Below are 15,031 nucleotides of genomic sequence, written 5' to 3' on the forward strand. Positions count from 1 at the left end.
CACATCTTTTCAGACTGCTTATTATCTGGCGCATGCTTCAAACTATTTTCCAAAAATGCAAAAACGTTATCTTAATCTGTAAACTAACTGCTTGAGGTGATAGCAAGAAAATATTTTTCCAACTTCATGTTACATTTTAGTGATATTTTCATGCCTTGCTCGCAAGATTATCCTAAACCAGTAACTGACAATCTGCAGCTCTTGTTCCCATGTTGTTGTTTGTGGTGATGCCAAATGATGATACTCTCATAATGTATAGGAAGTCCAGACTTAACTTTTCCCCTTATAGCATTGCATTGCTTTAATATCATCAAGCAGTTGGGGCTGGAAACCTCATTGAAGGTCATGAGATTTATCTTATGTTGTCTATTGTACCTTATTTGATCCAATTTGCATCATTTTGACACAACTTTTTCTTCTCTCAGACTTGAAGTGGCTCCCAACCTTGCGACTTGCAGTGTTTCCTGGTGTTGCAGTACTGCCCAAGGCCTTCATCAGGGAGCGCTCACCCACCAGGCCCCAGTCTGCTACCTGGAGCTGCCTCCTGACCCCAGTCACATAGCTGCCTGACAAGATCCCCTTCCAAAGAGCCACCCTCACCCAGTACATGCCTGGACATGCCCTTCAGGCCTGTGACTTGCTGTCCACTGGTCAGCTCAGCAGCTATCTTCCCCCCTCCCTCCCCCAACCATGGCTCATGGGACACCAGCCACAACTGAGCAAGGAATCCTCCCCCACCATTAACTCCTCCCCACCTAACCCCACCATCACTATTCACACCCCCTGAGGTGGTATCTGCAGCAGCAGCGTCTCTGCAACAGGCTGTGGCCATAACTGGTGAAACAAGAGGAGGGGGAAGAAGGCCAAAGTACTGCAGTGAGCTAAGAAAGTAGACCCACAGAGCAGTGCTGTGGAGGAGATGGAGGCCCACACGAAGGGGATGCTGCTGCGAATCTACAAAAAGGTGCCACCAGGCAGCTGCCACACTTGTTGGTAACTTGGGCTGATGTTTCTATCCTCCAGCAGCCTCAGTCACACGAGAGGCCCATCGCTGGCCAGTGCTTTTGTTTTTATTCACTTGTGAGAAGTGGGTGCTGCTGTATGGGTAGCATGAATTGCCTTTCCCTAGCTGCCCTTCAACTGATTGTCTTGCTTGACCATTTCTGAGGCCAGCGGTGAGTCAACCACATTGCCCTGGGTCTGGAGTCTCATGTAGGCCTTGTCCACGTAAGGATGGCAGGAGGAGCCAGATGGGTTTTTCCTGACAGTTGGCAATGGTTTCATGGTCATCAGTAGATTCTTAATTCCAGCTTTTTTTAAAAATTGAATTCAAATTCCACTATCTGCTGTGCCAGGTCCCTGGAATAATAGCTGAGTTTCTGGATTAATAGTTGAGTGATAATGCCACGAGCCCAACGCCTCCACTCTGAATAATTATCAGTGTTGAAGAACAGAGGGATCTGGGGGTTCAGGTACATAATTCTTTGAAGTTTGCATCACATGAAGACAGGGTGGTTAAGAAGGTGTTTAGCACACTCACCTTCATTGCTCAGAACTTTGAGTATAAGAGTTAGGATTTCAGTAGGATGTTGAGGTTGTACAGGATGTTGGTGAGGTTCTTCTGGAGTACAGTGTCCAGTTCTCGTCACCCTGTTATAGGAAGGATGCTATTAAGCTGGAGAGGGTTCAGAAAAGATTCACCAGGGAACAGAAGGTTTGAGTTAAATGGAGAGGCTGAATACGCTGGGGCTTTTTTCACTGGAGTGTACGAGGTTGAGGGATGACCTTGTAGAAGTTTTTTTAAAATCATGAGGGGTATAAATGAGGTGAATAGCAGGTATCTTTTCACAAAGGTAGGGGATTTCAAGACAAGGGGGCATATTTTTAAGGAGGTAGGAGAAAGATTTTTTTCACACAGAGTAGTTTGTGTGTGAAATTAATTTCCAGAGGAAATGGTGGATTGGGTACAGTTACATTTAAAAGACATTTGGATCGATACATGACAAAGAAAGGTTTGGAAGTATATGGGCCGAGCACAGGCTGGTGGGACTAGTTTAGTTTGGGATAAAGGTCGGCGTGGACTAGTTGGAGTGGATCATCTGTTTCCGTGCTGTATGACTCTGTAAAGTACACTTAAAATAGTTTGGGCCTCTCCAAGAAAAATGATGCAGATTTCCCATTGGCTCTTCTAATCTTTCTCTTTCCCAAGTTAAATCTTAATCAGATTTAATTCCTTTTATGGTGGGAAAAAAGATAGACCTTAAGATATATCCAGGAAAAGTAAGATACCAGCATTCACTAAATTATTATTGTCAAACAACAGTGCTCCTGCTCAGAGGGAAAAAAGAGTTTTTTTAAAAAAAAAAGAAATACTTTGAAATGAAGATTCTGGTTATCCTGGACTTCTGTTTTGAAGTATTCAAAATGAGGCAGACTAGTACATCTCACTAGCTAGTTCTACTGGTTTTACCTTCTGAGCATTGATACAGAAGCAAAATGTGCAAAATATATTATCACAAAGTCTGTGATTTGTCTTGAACAGGAATGTAACATTTGTTTGTTTCTCTTGATTTATTTTATGTGATTACATGCCAATACAGTTTTAATTACAACCCATTCTACAGGAGATGGAGTTGTCAAACTTGTCAAACATGTTTCAAAAATGCTCTCTGACAATGTCCTTTGTCCTTACTATATATGTAGACATACTTCACATAGACAGCAAATAATTATTGCATTATTAAAATACAGCATGTTAGGAAATAAACTTCTATTCTCAATGAATGTTCTCAATTCTCTTACAAAAGAACGTCATGCATACAATGGATTGCTATGAATTACAGTAAGTATAATTTGAAACACTAGGAAACACTAGGGCTATTTAACAGCACAAACATAATTTACAGTTAGAGTATTTTATTTCAGTAAGATGTTCCAAGGCATTTCACAGGAGCATTATCAGACAGAATGTAAAATGAAGCCACATAAGGAGATGTTAAGATAGGTCACCAAAAGCTTGGTCAAAGAGGTAGGTTTCAAGGAATTTGGTTAAAGGGGGAAAGCAAAGTGGCATGGTTTAGGGAAGGAGTTCCAGGGAATAAGTCTGAGGTGGCACAGTGAATAACTCTGAGGTGGCAGAGTGTCAGTGGTGAAGCAGAGGAAACTGGAAACGTCCAAGAGGCTGGAATTGGAGGAATACAGAGTTCTCAGGAGGTTGCAGGTCTGAAGAAGGTAATAGAGATATGGACGGATTTGAACACAAGGATAAAAATGATAAAATATGAGGTATTGCCAGTTCAAGAATTAATGTATAACAACAAAAGCAAGGATGAAGGGTGAATGGGCATAGTGCAAGATGGAATAGAAGGAACAGAGTTTTCAATTAATTTGAGTGTATGGAGGGTGGAGAGCATTGAAATAGTAAAGTAAAGAAAAGGCAAGGCTTCAGCAGATGGACTGCAGCAGGAATGATGTATCAGCTTATTCAAAGCCAGATCTCAGACCAGCACCTCAGCAGTAAACTGTTGAAAATCACACCGTACAGCTCAGCTGTACGTTTGTAACATTGGACAGTGAATATTCAAGATTTTCATGTTTATACAAAACAGCACAAGTGCAAAAACAGTCAAAACTAACCAAACATTTCATGCCAACATTTCACTATAAACTGAGAAAGCTCATTATATATTTTGCAAAGCCTGAATTTTCTTTCACCCTCTTTGAACCTAAAATTCAGACATGGCTACCTATCTTTAAGTTTCCTGGAAGTTTCTTCTGCAATGGGATAGTTTTGACAATGCAGAGCTGCATGTTGTCTGGTTCGACTGGCTTAGTAGTAAATTCAGTGTATGTGGGGTAGAGGGAAAAGGGGAATCATCAGGATGTTTATGTTTGGACATTTTTGTATTTAGTGTACTATATCCTATGACTTCTATTGAACTGATGTTGAGCTGCCTGATGAAATGGCAATTTATTACAGCACCAATTATAGTGAACCTTTAGACCTTATATAGTACAAAACCAAGGATCTTATAATCCATCAGCTGCAGGGAAATGCTTTGATCTGGACGAATAACCAATACACTTGGAAAACTATTAGATTTAGTCAAGGTGAAATTGTAAAAATGAGAGCAGTTATTGGGATAGGCTGGATAATGTACATATTTCTTCAAACTCCAATATATCAGGACTTCATGATTTGAGATTGTGTTTTACTGACAGCTTAGTAAAAATATGTTTCTTTCCTCCTTACTTTTGATATATATAAAGGTAATTAACACATATCAATTCCCTCTCACATTTTCTCACACTCTTTTCCCAAACTCACCTCATTACCTATGAACCCTGTCCCTGTTGCACCCTGCTCGTATTGTCCCTCTCATTGCAGGTGGCAATATTGGCCACTGCCAGTTTCTCTTGAGATTCCTACCACTGGTGCCATCTTTAAATCTCAGCAGTGAAACCAGTCAAGCACTATCAGTCTGCATCTACCAAACATGTCGAGCAGAGGGAAGTTGGCATCCTGCAGGCAGCTATATAATAAAATCCTTGGCTTCAGAATATATGAAGTCTAAAAGGTCTCTCTAATTGGCACCCCACTGGGAACCTGGAGGTACTGGTTGATTGGAGGAGGGGATTACATTTGGTCACTTTCCATGGCGCATGCTCTGAGATGTTGGTGATTAAGGCAGGACTAGGGAACAAGTGCTGAACTGGAGTCACCAGGTTACCACTCTGAGACTTTCATATAATGAATTGTCATCGTCTAGTTTCTATCTCATAGTGGGGAAATGAAGAATTGCATATCAACGACGATATGGCAGCATAATCAGGATTCTAATGCATGCAAACAGGCACCTCACCACTCACTAGCAAGAATCTTGTCTCACAGATCAACACTTGGTTAGAAAATGGAAGATTTTGCTCTTGATATCAGAAAGCTACCCTCAGTCCATCCCGTATATTTACTCAATTTTCTTGCTATTGCCTACATCATGCGGTGGCAAAGAAGATTCCACTTTCAATCTTCATATGGGGAAATTGCATGTTCAATGGTGTTCACCATGTGCCACTAGAAACACCATCTTGCTGTCTGCCTCACTGTTATAACACAGTGAACAGCATGTACTTGTATGTTGGGTACAAAGTTAACTTGCCATAGAAAGTTAGGACATTTTCATTTCATTGTAAGTACCTTTCCTAATGATGTGCCAAGCTTTAGTTACTAGCAAATAATCGTCACTCAAAATTAACTTTTACAAGCCTAGTGTTTCAGTCCTTCATGTTTAGCTGTTGAAGTATTCTTTTACAGTTTTTTTTTCTCTTTTCCTACTTCTTTGCTCTCTTCTAACACAATCCTCCCTTCTGTCTATTTTGCATTCTATACCTGAGTTGACTTGGAATTCACAATTCTAAACTTATATTACCTCGTTCAGATTCTGTACTGCTCCTTCCATAATACTTCAATAATCATTGATTGGGAAAATTCCTCACAGTCACTTCCCCTGTTCACAAAGTTCGTAGACGCCACTAAGGGAACATTTCAATCTCCAATGTAGAGTCTGTTGGAAGTAAAAGAGGCAGGGACAACCAATGGTGGATGCTATTCATTTGCTAACTACACTAAATTCTGGCCAATGAAATTGCAGGGCTAAGCTGGTGTAAGTGAAAGCAATTTTTACATTTGATTCTAAGATAAACATGTGTATGTGTTTGGATTGTTGAATCAAGGCTGGGCAGTCAGTTGTAGTCATATCAGTTGGAATTGTAGTTCAGCAGAAGCCCCTCTTTGAAATATCTCTAATGTCTCACTTTATTTACCTTATAACTTGCATTGTGTGTTGCTGGAATGATGTCTGTAAATACTGTTTACTTCTCCCCCCACTCCGTCTTCAGCATATATTCCAACCTTCTCGATTAGTTCCGAAGAAGGGTCACTGGTCTCAAAATGTTAACTCTGCTTTCTGTCCAAAGATGCTGCTAGACCTGAGTTTTTCCAGCAATTTCTGTTTTTGTTTGTATGTGTGAATATAGTTCGGTTTAATTTGATTATTAATGCATTGGTATAAATAAAACGAGTGAGTTGAAATGCAAGAAAATATCCAATCAAATGTAAGAAACACCTAGTTGAAGGGATGTCAATATCTTTTTATTGTGATTCATTAAATTATGTTTATCAATCATATTTATCCTCATTGGATGTTATTAATTAAGAATCGAGCTAAACTTTGTAAAGTTAAGTTTGTATTACTGTTATTTACTTTGGAGATGGAACGGTTCTTAATAGAATGTAGCTGATGATATCCTCCTTGTGATTTCAGCCATGACTTCATTGGGGAATTTACAACAAGCTATCGAGAACTTGCCAGAGGACAAAGTCAGTTCAATGTTTATGAGGTAAACTCATGCAACTGAGTTCAATGTTAGAAATCAACTCTTTGTAGATGCCCAAAAGCTGCATATTCATGTTGTGTTATAAATAAATTCACTTTCCCAGTGAAATAATTTGAATTTTTGCTCCTGCACTTGCAACACAGCACAATTGCCAAGGAGATGGTGGGGTGGTTTGGGAATAAACTGTACAGTACAGATCCAGTATGTTGGACCAATAATTGAAATATTTCTCTCAGGATATTTTGATGTATTGCTTGCTGAAGGACACAACAATTTATTATATAGCAGACAATGACCAAGAACACAAATTGAATGAAGATATTGCATTGATAAACAGAAATAAATTGTTATGCCGTATGCAATTAAAGCCTGAAGAATGCCAAGTGTTAAAAGGATTATTGCGAGCCAGATTTTGGAACAGAAGGAGACAGTGAAAAAGTGAGTAGAACAGATTGGGTGACAGTTTGTGGTAGGCAGATCTGAATTTTGAGCATATATTTTAATTGCCAATGGGACTGAGAGAAATGGGAATTCCATTGCGTAATGGCAAAGGTAACCAGGATACATAAGTCAACAGTGAAGATCAAGATCAAAATAGCTTGTTTCTAACCATTCCACATTTACCAGTTCTCTAGCAAACTGGGTGCGAATATCCCAAATTATGGAACAGGGCACATAAGGCAACAGTAAAGCAGAAGATTGAAAGATAATTATTCCATTTGGCTTCCAAAGAATTCTCCAATTAAAAACCTGCAGAAGTTATTTAATTATTCAGAGGCTTTTACCTCCATGAACCATCCAGATGTCAATTCCAAACATTAGTCACTCTTGATCTGAAGGTATTCCACTCAACATCAAGTCTAATTTTCCTTTCATCAATTGAAATTTGGCTGTTGTGTGTTACTGCTGTGATGTACCCCTAAATAAATTACCTCTGAGGTTACCATGCATTCATTCATAAGATTGTTCCTTCAAAATGTAAAAGTCTGTTTCCCCACTTATCCCTCATTGCTCATTCTTTTGATACAGTGGATTAGTGTCATGGATCTTTTCTGTATCATCTTCACAGTTTGAGTATTTCCTTCGTATCTTGTTTGGACAAGGCTACAGTGGATACAAGGTTCAAAGTGTGGTCAGGCCATAGCACTACTTAATATTCCATAGGTTCTTTTGAGTTATGTTTCACTGATTTCTGAAGATCAGTCTACAAACTGGCATCAAATCCACAGCATCTACCTCTTTATCACCAATTCTCAGAATCAGCAGTTTGTACTAATTACAAGATGCATTGCAGAACTTCACCAAAGATCCTCATGCAGCACCTTTCAAACCCACTTCCATCTAAAACGACAAGGGCATGGGAACTGCCACCTGCAAGTTACCCTCCAAGCCATTCATCATCCTGACTTGGACATATATCGCTGTTCCTTCATTATCGCTGGGTACAAATCCTGGAATTCCCTGTATTGAGGGTCTACCTACAGCACATGTACTGCAATGGTCCAAAAAGGCAGTTCACCACCACCTTCTCACAGGCAACCAGGGATGGCAATCAATGCTGGCCAGCCAGCGACACCCACATCCCATGAGTGAATAAATAATAACTATGGTTGCCAATATTAATGAATAAATGCTGAATGTGATAATATGTCATTCCTTTAGTTCAATGAAAATGTTACCTAATTTAAAATAAGCATATTGGCGTCTAAAATAAGAGGCAAATGAACTAATTTACAAAAATCACCAGAAATGACCTCTAACCTACAAGGGAGTGTTATCGTGATAGCAGCTCCTGTAATGTGATATGCTAAATCTAACTAAAGTTATCACTCTAGATATCTATCACTCTCTGTAAACATTACTACCAGTCATAGAGTATATATGCAGTGAATTGCTTTTTTGTTTGGGCATATGCTTCTTGCTGAATTAAATGTAATTTACCCTGTTACTCTCCACTTTATTTCCTACTCCTTCCTTTCCCCATCCTTGTCAACCTCCTTCACCTATGTCCTCCTTCCAACCTTACTTGGCCAGGGGATTTTATTTGGTTTTGATTCCATGCAATGGGAGATTAATTAGTTGATTTGATGTGCAATGCAGCACAATGCAAATCTATTAGGTTTAAACCATATAATTATCTATACTTTTAAAAACTTCACATAATTTTACATTAATATCAGAAATACTTCAGAGTATTTTTATGATTTAACAAACACAGTCGACAAGCAAGTCAAGAGTAAGTTCAGTGAGTATTTTAGTATTCATCTATTATAAACAAGCAACAAACTAGTAAGGTACAGAAACAGCAATCTCTTAATTTTGGTGATTGGATCTCACATGACTTGCATTAATTAGAATATAGTTGTTGGCTATAAAAGGCTATGAAATTAAAAATATTCTTGACACACCAAATAATAAATTATTGTCAATCTGTTTTACTTTTGTTCTATCCATGTTTTACTTTATCCAAACAGTCACCCTTTTTCACTATTATATACCACATTATGAAGTGGAATAAAATAGTTCCACTTAACATTTAGTCATGGATAAGCTTAAAAGTTATTTATATATCAATACAAAATTTCTACAGTGCAAAAATTTCATTAAATGTTGATTATACTAATGAGTAAATTCATAGAAACTGTTCTCAAACCTTTGAACGTACTTAACGGTCTAGGAGAATGGTTTGGGACTGGTTCAGTTCCTGTCTTGCTTCTAAAAGACTCCTGAAAATGGCCTTTTGAATTTCGTAGGCTATAGAACATAGAACAGTACAGCACAGGAACGGGCCCTTCGGCCCATGATGTTGTGCCGAACATGACGGCAAATCAAACTAATCTCTTTTGCCTGTCCTTGGTCCATATTATTCCATGTGTATTCATATGCTTATCTAAAAGTCCCTTAAACACCCCTATCATATCTGTCTCCACCACCACCCCAGCAGCGTGTTCCAGACTCCTACCACATTTTCTGGGTGAAAAAAACTTGCCCCTCACATCTCCTTTGATTGCTTAACAAATTTACAGTTCAGCAATCCTCGCATATCTCATATGCCGTTAATGCTTTTAAAATTTTTTTAATAATTTACTTTACTAAAAAAATTAGTGGTGACTGTGGTAAATGAGATTGATCTAAATGACAATGATGGTAATTGATTTTCTGATCCTAACATCAGTAAGAGAAGGACTCCAGCCTAGAAGAGACATGTTTTAAGCATTAGACTAGAAAGCTATATTTGATCATCTACTGTGTAGAGCTGTAAATAAAAGAATGTTATTATGTTAGTACACAAGGAGTTGAAGAGTCTTACTTAATAGCTTCAGGCTCAGACACAAAGGAGCAGTGTCTTCAAGGCAACTTGTTTTTATATGCTGTAGATCCAATAATTGATGTTCCGCAAAGACAAATTTGCAAGCAAGCACAAATGAGTATGGTGAATTGATTAAATTATGTACATTAACTCCAGAAGAAATTTAGTTGCAGAACAGGTAAGAATGAATCAGCAATCTCAGTTTTCAGTAGGATCAATGGAGAAGGTTTTTTGTGGATTCATCTAATCCAGCAGATGGTTGCAGGTCTGGTTGCAGATTTGAAGGATGCAGTAATTAAAGACTGTTTAATAGTTGCTGTGAGGATTGAGAAATTACACAACTTTCTTCATTCCAAGGAGGATTTAAGTTTGGAAAGGCCAATCCAAATCTCTAGGGAATTGATTTAAAATTGATCTATATTGCAAGGAAACATCAAGGATTCTTCTGACATAATAAGAGTAGAAGTAGGACTCAAAACAGCAGTCACCCTTCTGAAAACTCTCCAAAATATGAAAATTGTGGGAAACAACGTCATCATCTGTCATAGAAGTTGTAATTCCAAACTGAATCGTAAATGCAACCAATGTTCAGCACAAAGAGCTAAGTACTTTCTTTATGGCGAGTTAAAACACTTTATAAAATATTGTAAGTTACAGCAACTTTGTCACCTCAAAAATAATGCGCAGGTCCTGCAAAAAGAAAATTTCCAGCGAAATGTAAGTTGTACAATGAGGAAATAGTTCAAGATGTCAAAAGTAAGGAACAAAAGATGAAGACAACATTCCTAGCAGAGGTCAAAGAATCAAAACAGATTCTGGACCATTGAACTGAAGGTTTAAGGATTTGAAACAGAATTTAAACCCAACAGGGAAGCAACTGTTTTAATGGCAGTAGACTGTTCACCATGAAGTCTATGAGGCTCAGAACAGCAAACACAAACCTCCAAGGTACAGGAGGCACAGACCTTCAGATACTTGGGAAAATCACCATGAACCCTATTCATTGGAGAACAGCATGTCAGTGAAACAGTGGGCTGGATTTTCTGAACAGTAGTTATCTCACTCAGATAGTCATTCACTGCATTCTTTTATGTGTTAAGAAGCAGGTCTACATTCCTGACAGGAGATTCCGATTAGGGTTTCTTTTTCAGAAATGCAGAGCATACTGTAATTCTAATGGGTCCCTCTTATTCCAGGACCGCTGAGGTAAGAGAAACCATGCTCTCTTTTTCACAGCAGCCATATTCTGTGATTTAATGTCCAGCATCACAGACAGCCATTTTGTTGACACCTGTTATGTAAAGATAAGTTTGTAAGGTAAGTGTAAAGGTAGGGTTGCAGGGTGTCAGCTGGGTGGGAAGCCAGAGCTCAAGGTGGGAAAGGAGCCTGGTGTTTTATGGTATTTGGAGATTGCAAGCAGGCCAAGTGGTGGGGGCAAGGGGAGGTTTGTGTCCTGTGGCAGGGACCAGGCACTGGATAGTCTGTCAGGTCTAGTGTTGGGGTGAGATCTTAGTTCTAGTGGGTACAGGAGTGGTGTTAGGATATTGAGTGAATTCCGGGGGGGGTGTGGGCGGTGGTTGGAATGTCAGACCCTCAGCAGACAGACGAGTTTTCTTGATTACATTTGCTGGTTTCCTGGCAGAGTGGAGGGGGGTAGTGGGGGGAGCAGTTGGAGTTTGGTTCCCAGGAGGAGAGGAGTGGTTTCAGGTCTCAGGACATGTCAGCTCAGGTGGTGTGCATGGGTGGAGGCTCCCACATTTAGAAGGGCTGGCAGGGAGCTATGCAGAGACAGAGTTTTGGATCCAGCCCTGGGGATGCAAGGAACTAGAGCCATTTGTGGTAAGTTGTGGGGGATCACTTTAGTAGCTACCCAGGAGTTAGGATCGGCTTTAAATAGTCTAATCTTCCCTGAGTAACTATTTGCCTAACTGCAGTGGAACTGTCTGAAGACACTTTCAGATGGTTTCAGGTGTCGGCGAATTGCCCAGTGGAATCTTAATTTCCTAGGCAAGTACCTCAAAGTCTGCTACATGTGGGATTTCAAAGCGTTCTGATGCACAATTTCCATTTATTTTGCAGAAATAGCTATCCATCAGAAACTCTGAGCCATTATAAAAAATGAGGAATCAGAATAACTCATTTCTGAGTAGAAATGTGTTAATTCATTTAGGTCCCTTAAAGATAGCTTCGTCCAGTACTTTAGAATGAAGACAGAAAGACTTTTGGCAAGAATTTCCGAAGCTATTCAAAGTCATAGGCATGTTAAAACAGGGGTAGCACATTACTCTGCAAGTAGATGTTGAACCCATCACTGATGCATTCCCAGGAAAATTCCTCACCCTTAGATGGAAAAAGTGAAATCTCAGTTAGACATCATGATTGAAAGTGGAGACAGACTGTTGATCAGTATGAGTAATTGTTTCCAAGGACAAATTAAGAACTAAGTTTGCATGTAGATCTCATTCAATTAAACAAACAAGTCAGGAGGGAAATCCATCATATTTTGACTGCTGATGATATAAAAGGATAAAATAAAGCAGTGGCAATAACGATTAGTAACACCATGATGCCATTGTAGGGCTGATCCTGGAGCGGTGACCTGTACATCTCCATACAAAGTGATCCGCACCTACTTTATACCAAAGGGGACAATGTTTGAAAGACACAAAATGGCCGACAAGGATTAAAACAAAATGGAACAGCCTGCTCTAACATTTAAGTGAAACACAGTGGTACCTTTGAACAAAACTACTCCAAGGTCAGCAAAAGAGCCCTACCACCAACCATCCGAGAAGGTTTTGATAAGAGAATGCCTAAGAACAGACAAATGATTATTTCCAGCCTCATTAATGAAAGAGTGATTGTCCCAGTAAATGAATAATACCAGGTACAAGTCTCAGTCCATGAATCAGCCTAGATTAACTCCCTAAACAGCTGCAAAGACAACAGCTAAAGTTACTTTAGGCAGGATTCTCTTATCAAAACCTTCTAGGATGATTGGCGGTAGATGTGGAAGCATTGGAAAAGGTGCAGTGGAGATTTACCAGGATGTTGCCTGGAATGGAGGGAAGGTCTTACGAGGAAAGGTTGAGAGAGCTAGGGCTTTTCTCTTTAGAACGACAAAGGATGAGAGGTGACTTGATAGAGGTGTACAAAATGATCAGAGATATAGATAGAGTAGACAGCCAGAGACGTTTTCCTCGGGTGGAGGTAGCTATTACGAGGGGGCATAGTTTTAAAGTGAGTGGAGGTAGATATAGGGGAGACATCAGAGGTACATTCTTTACTCAGAGAGTGGTCGGGGTGTGGAATGCATTGCCGGTGAGTGTAGTGGAGTCAGCCACATTAGAGGCATTTAAGCAGCTATTAGACAGGCATATGGATGATAGTATAAGATAGGGGTGGAGGCTAGATAGACCTTAGGTTTAGGGTAAAAGTTCGGCACAACATCGTGGGCCGAAGGGCCTGTACTACGCTGTACTGTTCTATGTTCTATGTACACTTGGCCAATATGTTAGTTTATTAAACTAGTTGTAATGATATAAGTCCAGTTCCCCTCACTGGAACATCCTACAAATGATGTTTCCAGGCTATAACAATGAGGCATAAAAGGGCTGGGATTTGGTTTAAGCATTGAACACCTCCAGAAGGCAGGAGCTGCCTGCCTGGTCCCAGAGGCAAAGGCAAGCGGCAGCCATGTTGAGGCTTGCCATTTCACTGCCAATTAGACCCTTCGAGAAGTGTTTCAAAGGTGGAAGAGGTCATCAATGACCTGGCGCAATAAATAAGGGACAGAACTCATGTTGTTGTTTGTGAAGCCCACAGATTCTTCTCTTAAAGTTTAATTTGGTTATCAATAATCAGAGGAGAGTCCGTTCACCACTTCTGCACACCACCAGCCCTTTGGATATTTGGAACTGCCCTGAAAGCATCGAGATGCCAAAACATTCTCTGAAACCAGAATTTTCAAACATTCCCACAACGGGTTCTGACCATATGGCCCTTTAAAAACCTCTGCCAATGAGATATTAAGCTTCAAAAATTGGAAAGATACAGCAGGAAAAAATAATGTCCTCCCTCCAGCGTCTGAAACTCTGGACACAATGGTTAAAGGGCCATAGAATAAGCACAACTAGAGGATACTCGTTTTTGAGAGTTGGTGGGACATATAGTTTGAAGGACAGCTGTCAACAAACAACAATATTGTAGCTGAGATCACAGTTACTCGCTTACATCCAAAATTGCAAGATCATCTGTGCCATGCAAATATGATAAAAATTGCTCTAATGATAGTAACTGAAAAAGTAAACACTCTTCTGCAGAGACGAGGAATATGGTCTAAGCTGGTAAAAGATAAAGTCTTTCTACATACACTGTTTCATTCAAAAAGCACGAATATCCACGACAGTCTTTCAGTTCGGTGGTGGAGGGAAACCTCTGGAATCATTCAAGAGATAGGCTCAGGCCTGAGGAGCACTCGGACTCCCAAGGTTGAGCCTATGAGATGGCTCAAGTCTATTCCCGGCACTGGAAAATGTTTAACTTACTTTGCTCTTAAGTCCATTTTAAATAATTTAAAGATTCCAACCACCAGTGTGGACATGCAGGAGCAAAAAGACATTTTTGTAAGTAGGTATGAAGATACAGTACATCATGTACCAAGCTCTTTGAAGCAATCTGGATTTCATTACCCGTTTTAATAAACAACCAGCAGTTGATGCGTGCTGCTGAGAGCATTTTCACACAACGACTCATCAACCAAAGGTAGAATTTTATCGCTGTTGGGATACGAATGTGATGTGGGGTAATTTCCAGATTGCCACCTAATTTTGTCTGCTCAGACAGCCGCCTGGGTGGTCATCTGGAGTTGATTGGTTGACAAGCTGCCAGTTATCGGTGGCTGTAAACTCCTGAAGGTGCAGGACCAATCAGAACAGCTCCCACCTGCAAAAGAGATGTGCATGTATACAGTAGGATAGGGATGCGATCTTTGAGGAGCATTCTAAAGAGGTATTAATTTTGATAAAATAATTAGTGACGATTGCTGCAAGGTGCAACTGTGGAGGGGAAACTTCTCCACTATATAACCTCGAGCTCAGGCTCTAGCTCAATGATAACTGTCCTCAGTAGAGGCTTAAAACAGGAGTTTCAAAGAGTAGCATTGAATATTGAATGTTAACTCTGTTTCTCTCTCTACAGGGGATGCTATAGATTTGCTGAGTATCTCCAGCACTTCCCGTTTTCATTTCAGATCTCTCACCTCTGCAGCAATTTGCTTTCATCAAAAGAGGAGACTTTGCAGGACCCAGGCTTAATGTCAGCAAACCA

At 39.9% G+C, this 15,031-nt stretch overlaps 1 protein-coding gene across 1 annotated transcript in view; it reads left to right on the forward strand.

The window, feature by feature from the left end:
- LOC109917914 (copine-5-like) overlaps nt 1-15,031 on the forward strand; it is a 557,988-nt gene that overhangs the window by 392,768 nt on the left and 150,189 nt on the right. Inside the window, exon 12 of the mRNA XM_048612100.1 lies at nt 6,321-6,396. Within this exon, the coding sequence (XP_048468057.1) occupies nt 6,321-6,396 (76 nt within the window). The remainder of the gene's footprint in view (nt 1-6,320; nt 6,397-15,031) is intronic.

This window comes from Rhincodon typus, chromosome 25 (genome assembly GCF_021869965.1).
Source record: "Rhincodon typus isolate 14 chromosome 25, sRhiTyp1.1, whole genome shotgun sequence".
Lineage (NCBI taxonomy): Eukaryota > Metazoa > Chordata > Chondrichthyes > Orectolobiformes > Rhincodontidae > Rhincodon > Rhincodon typus.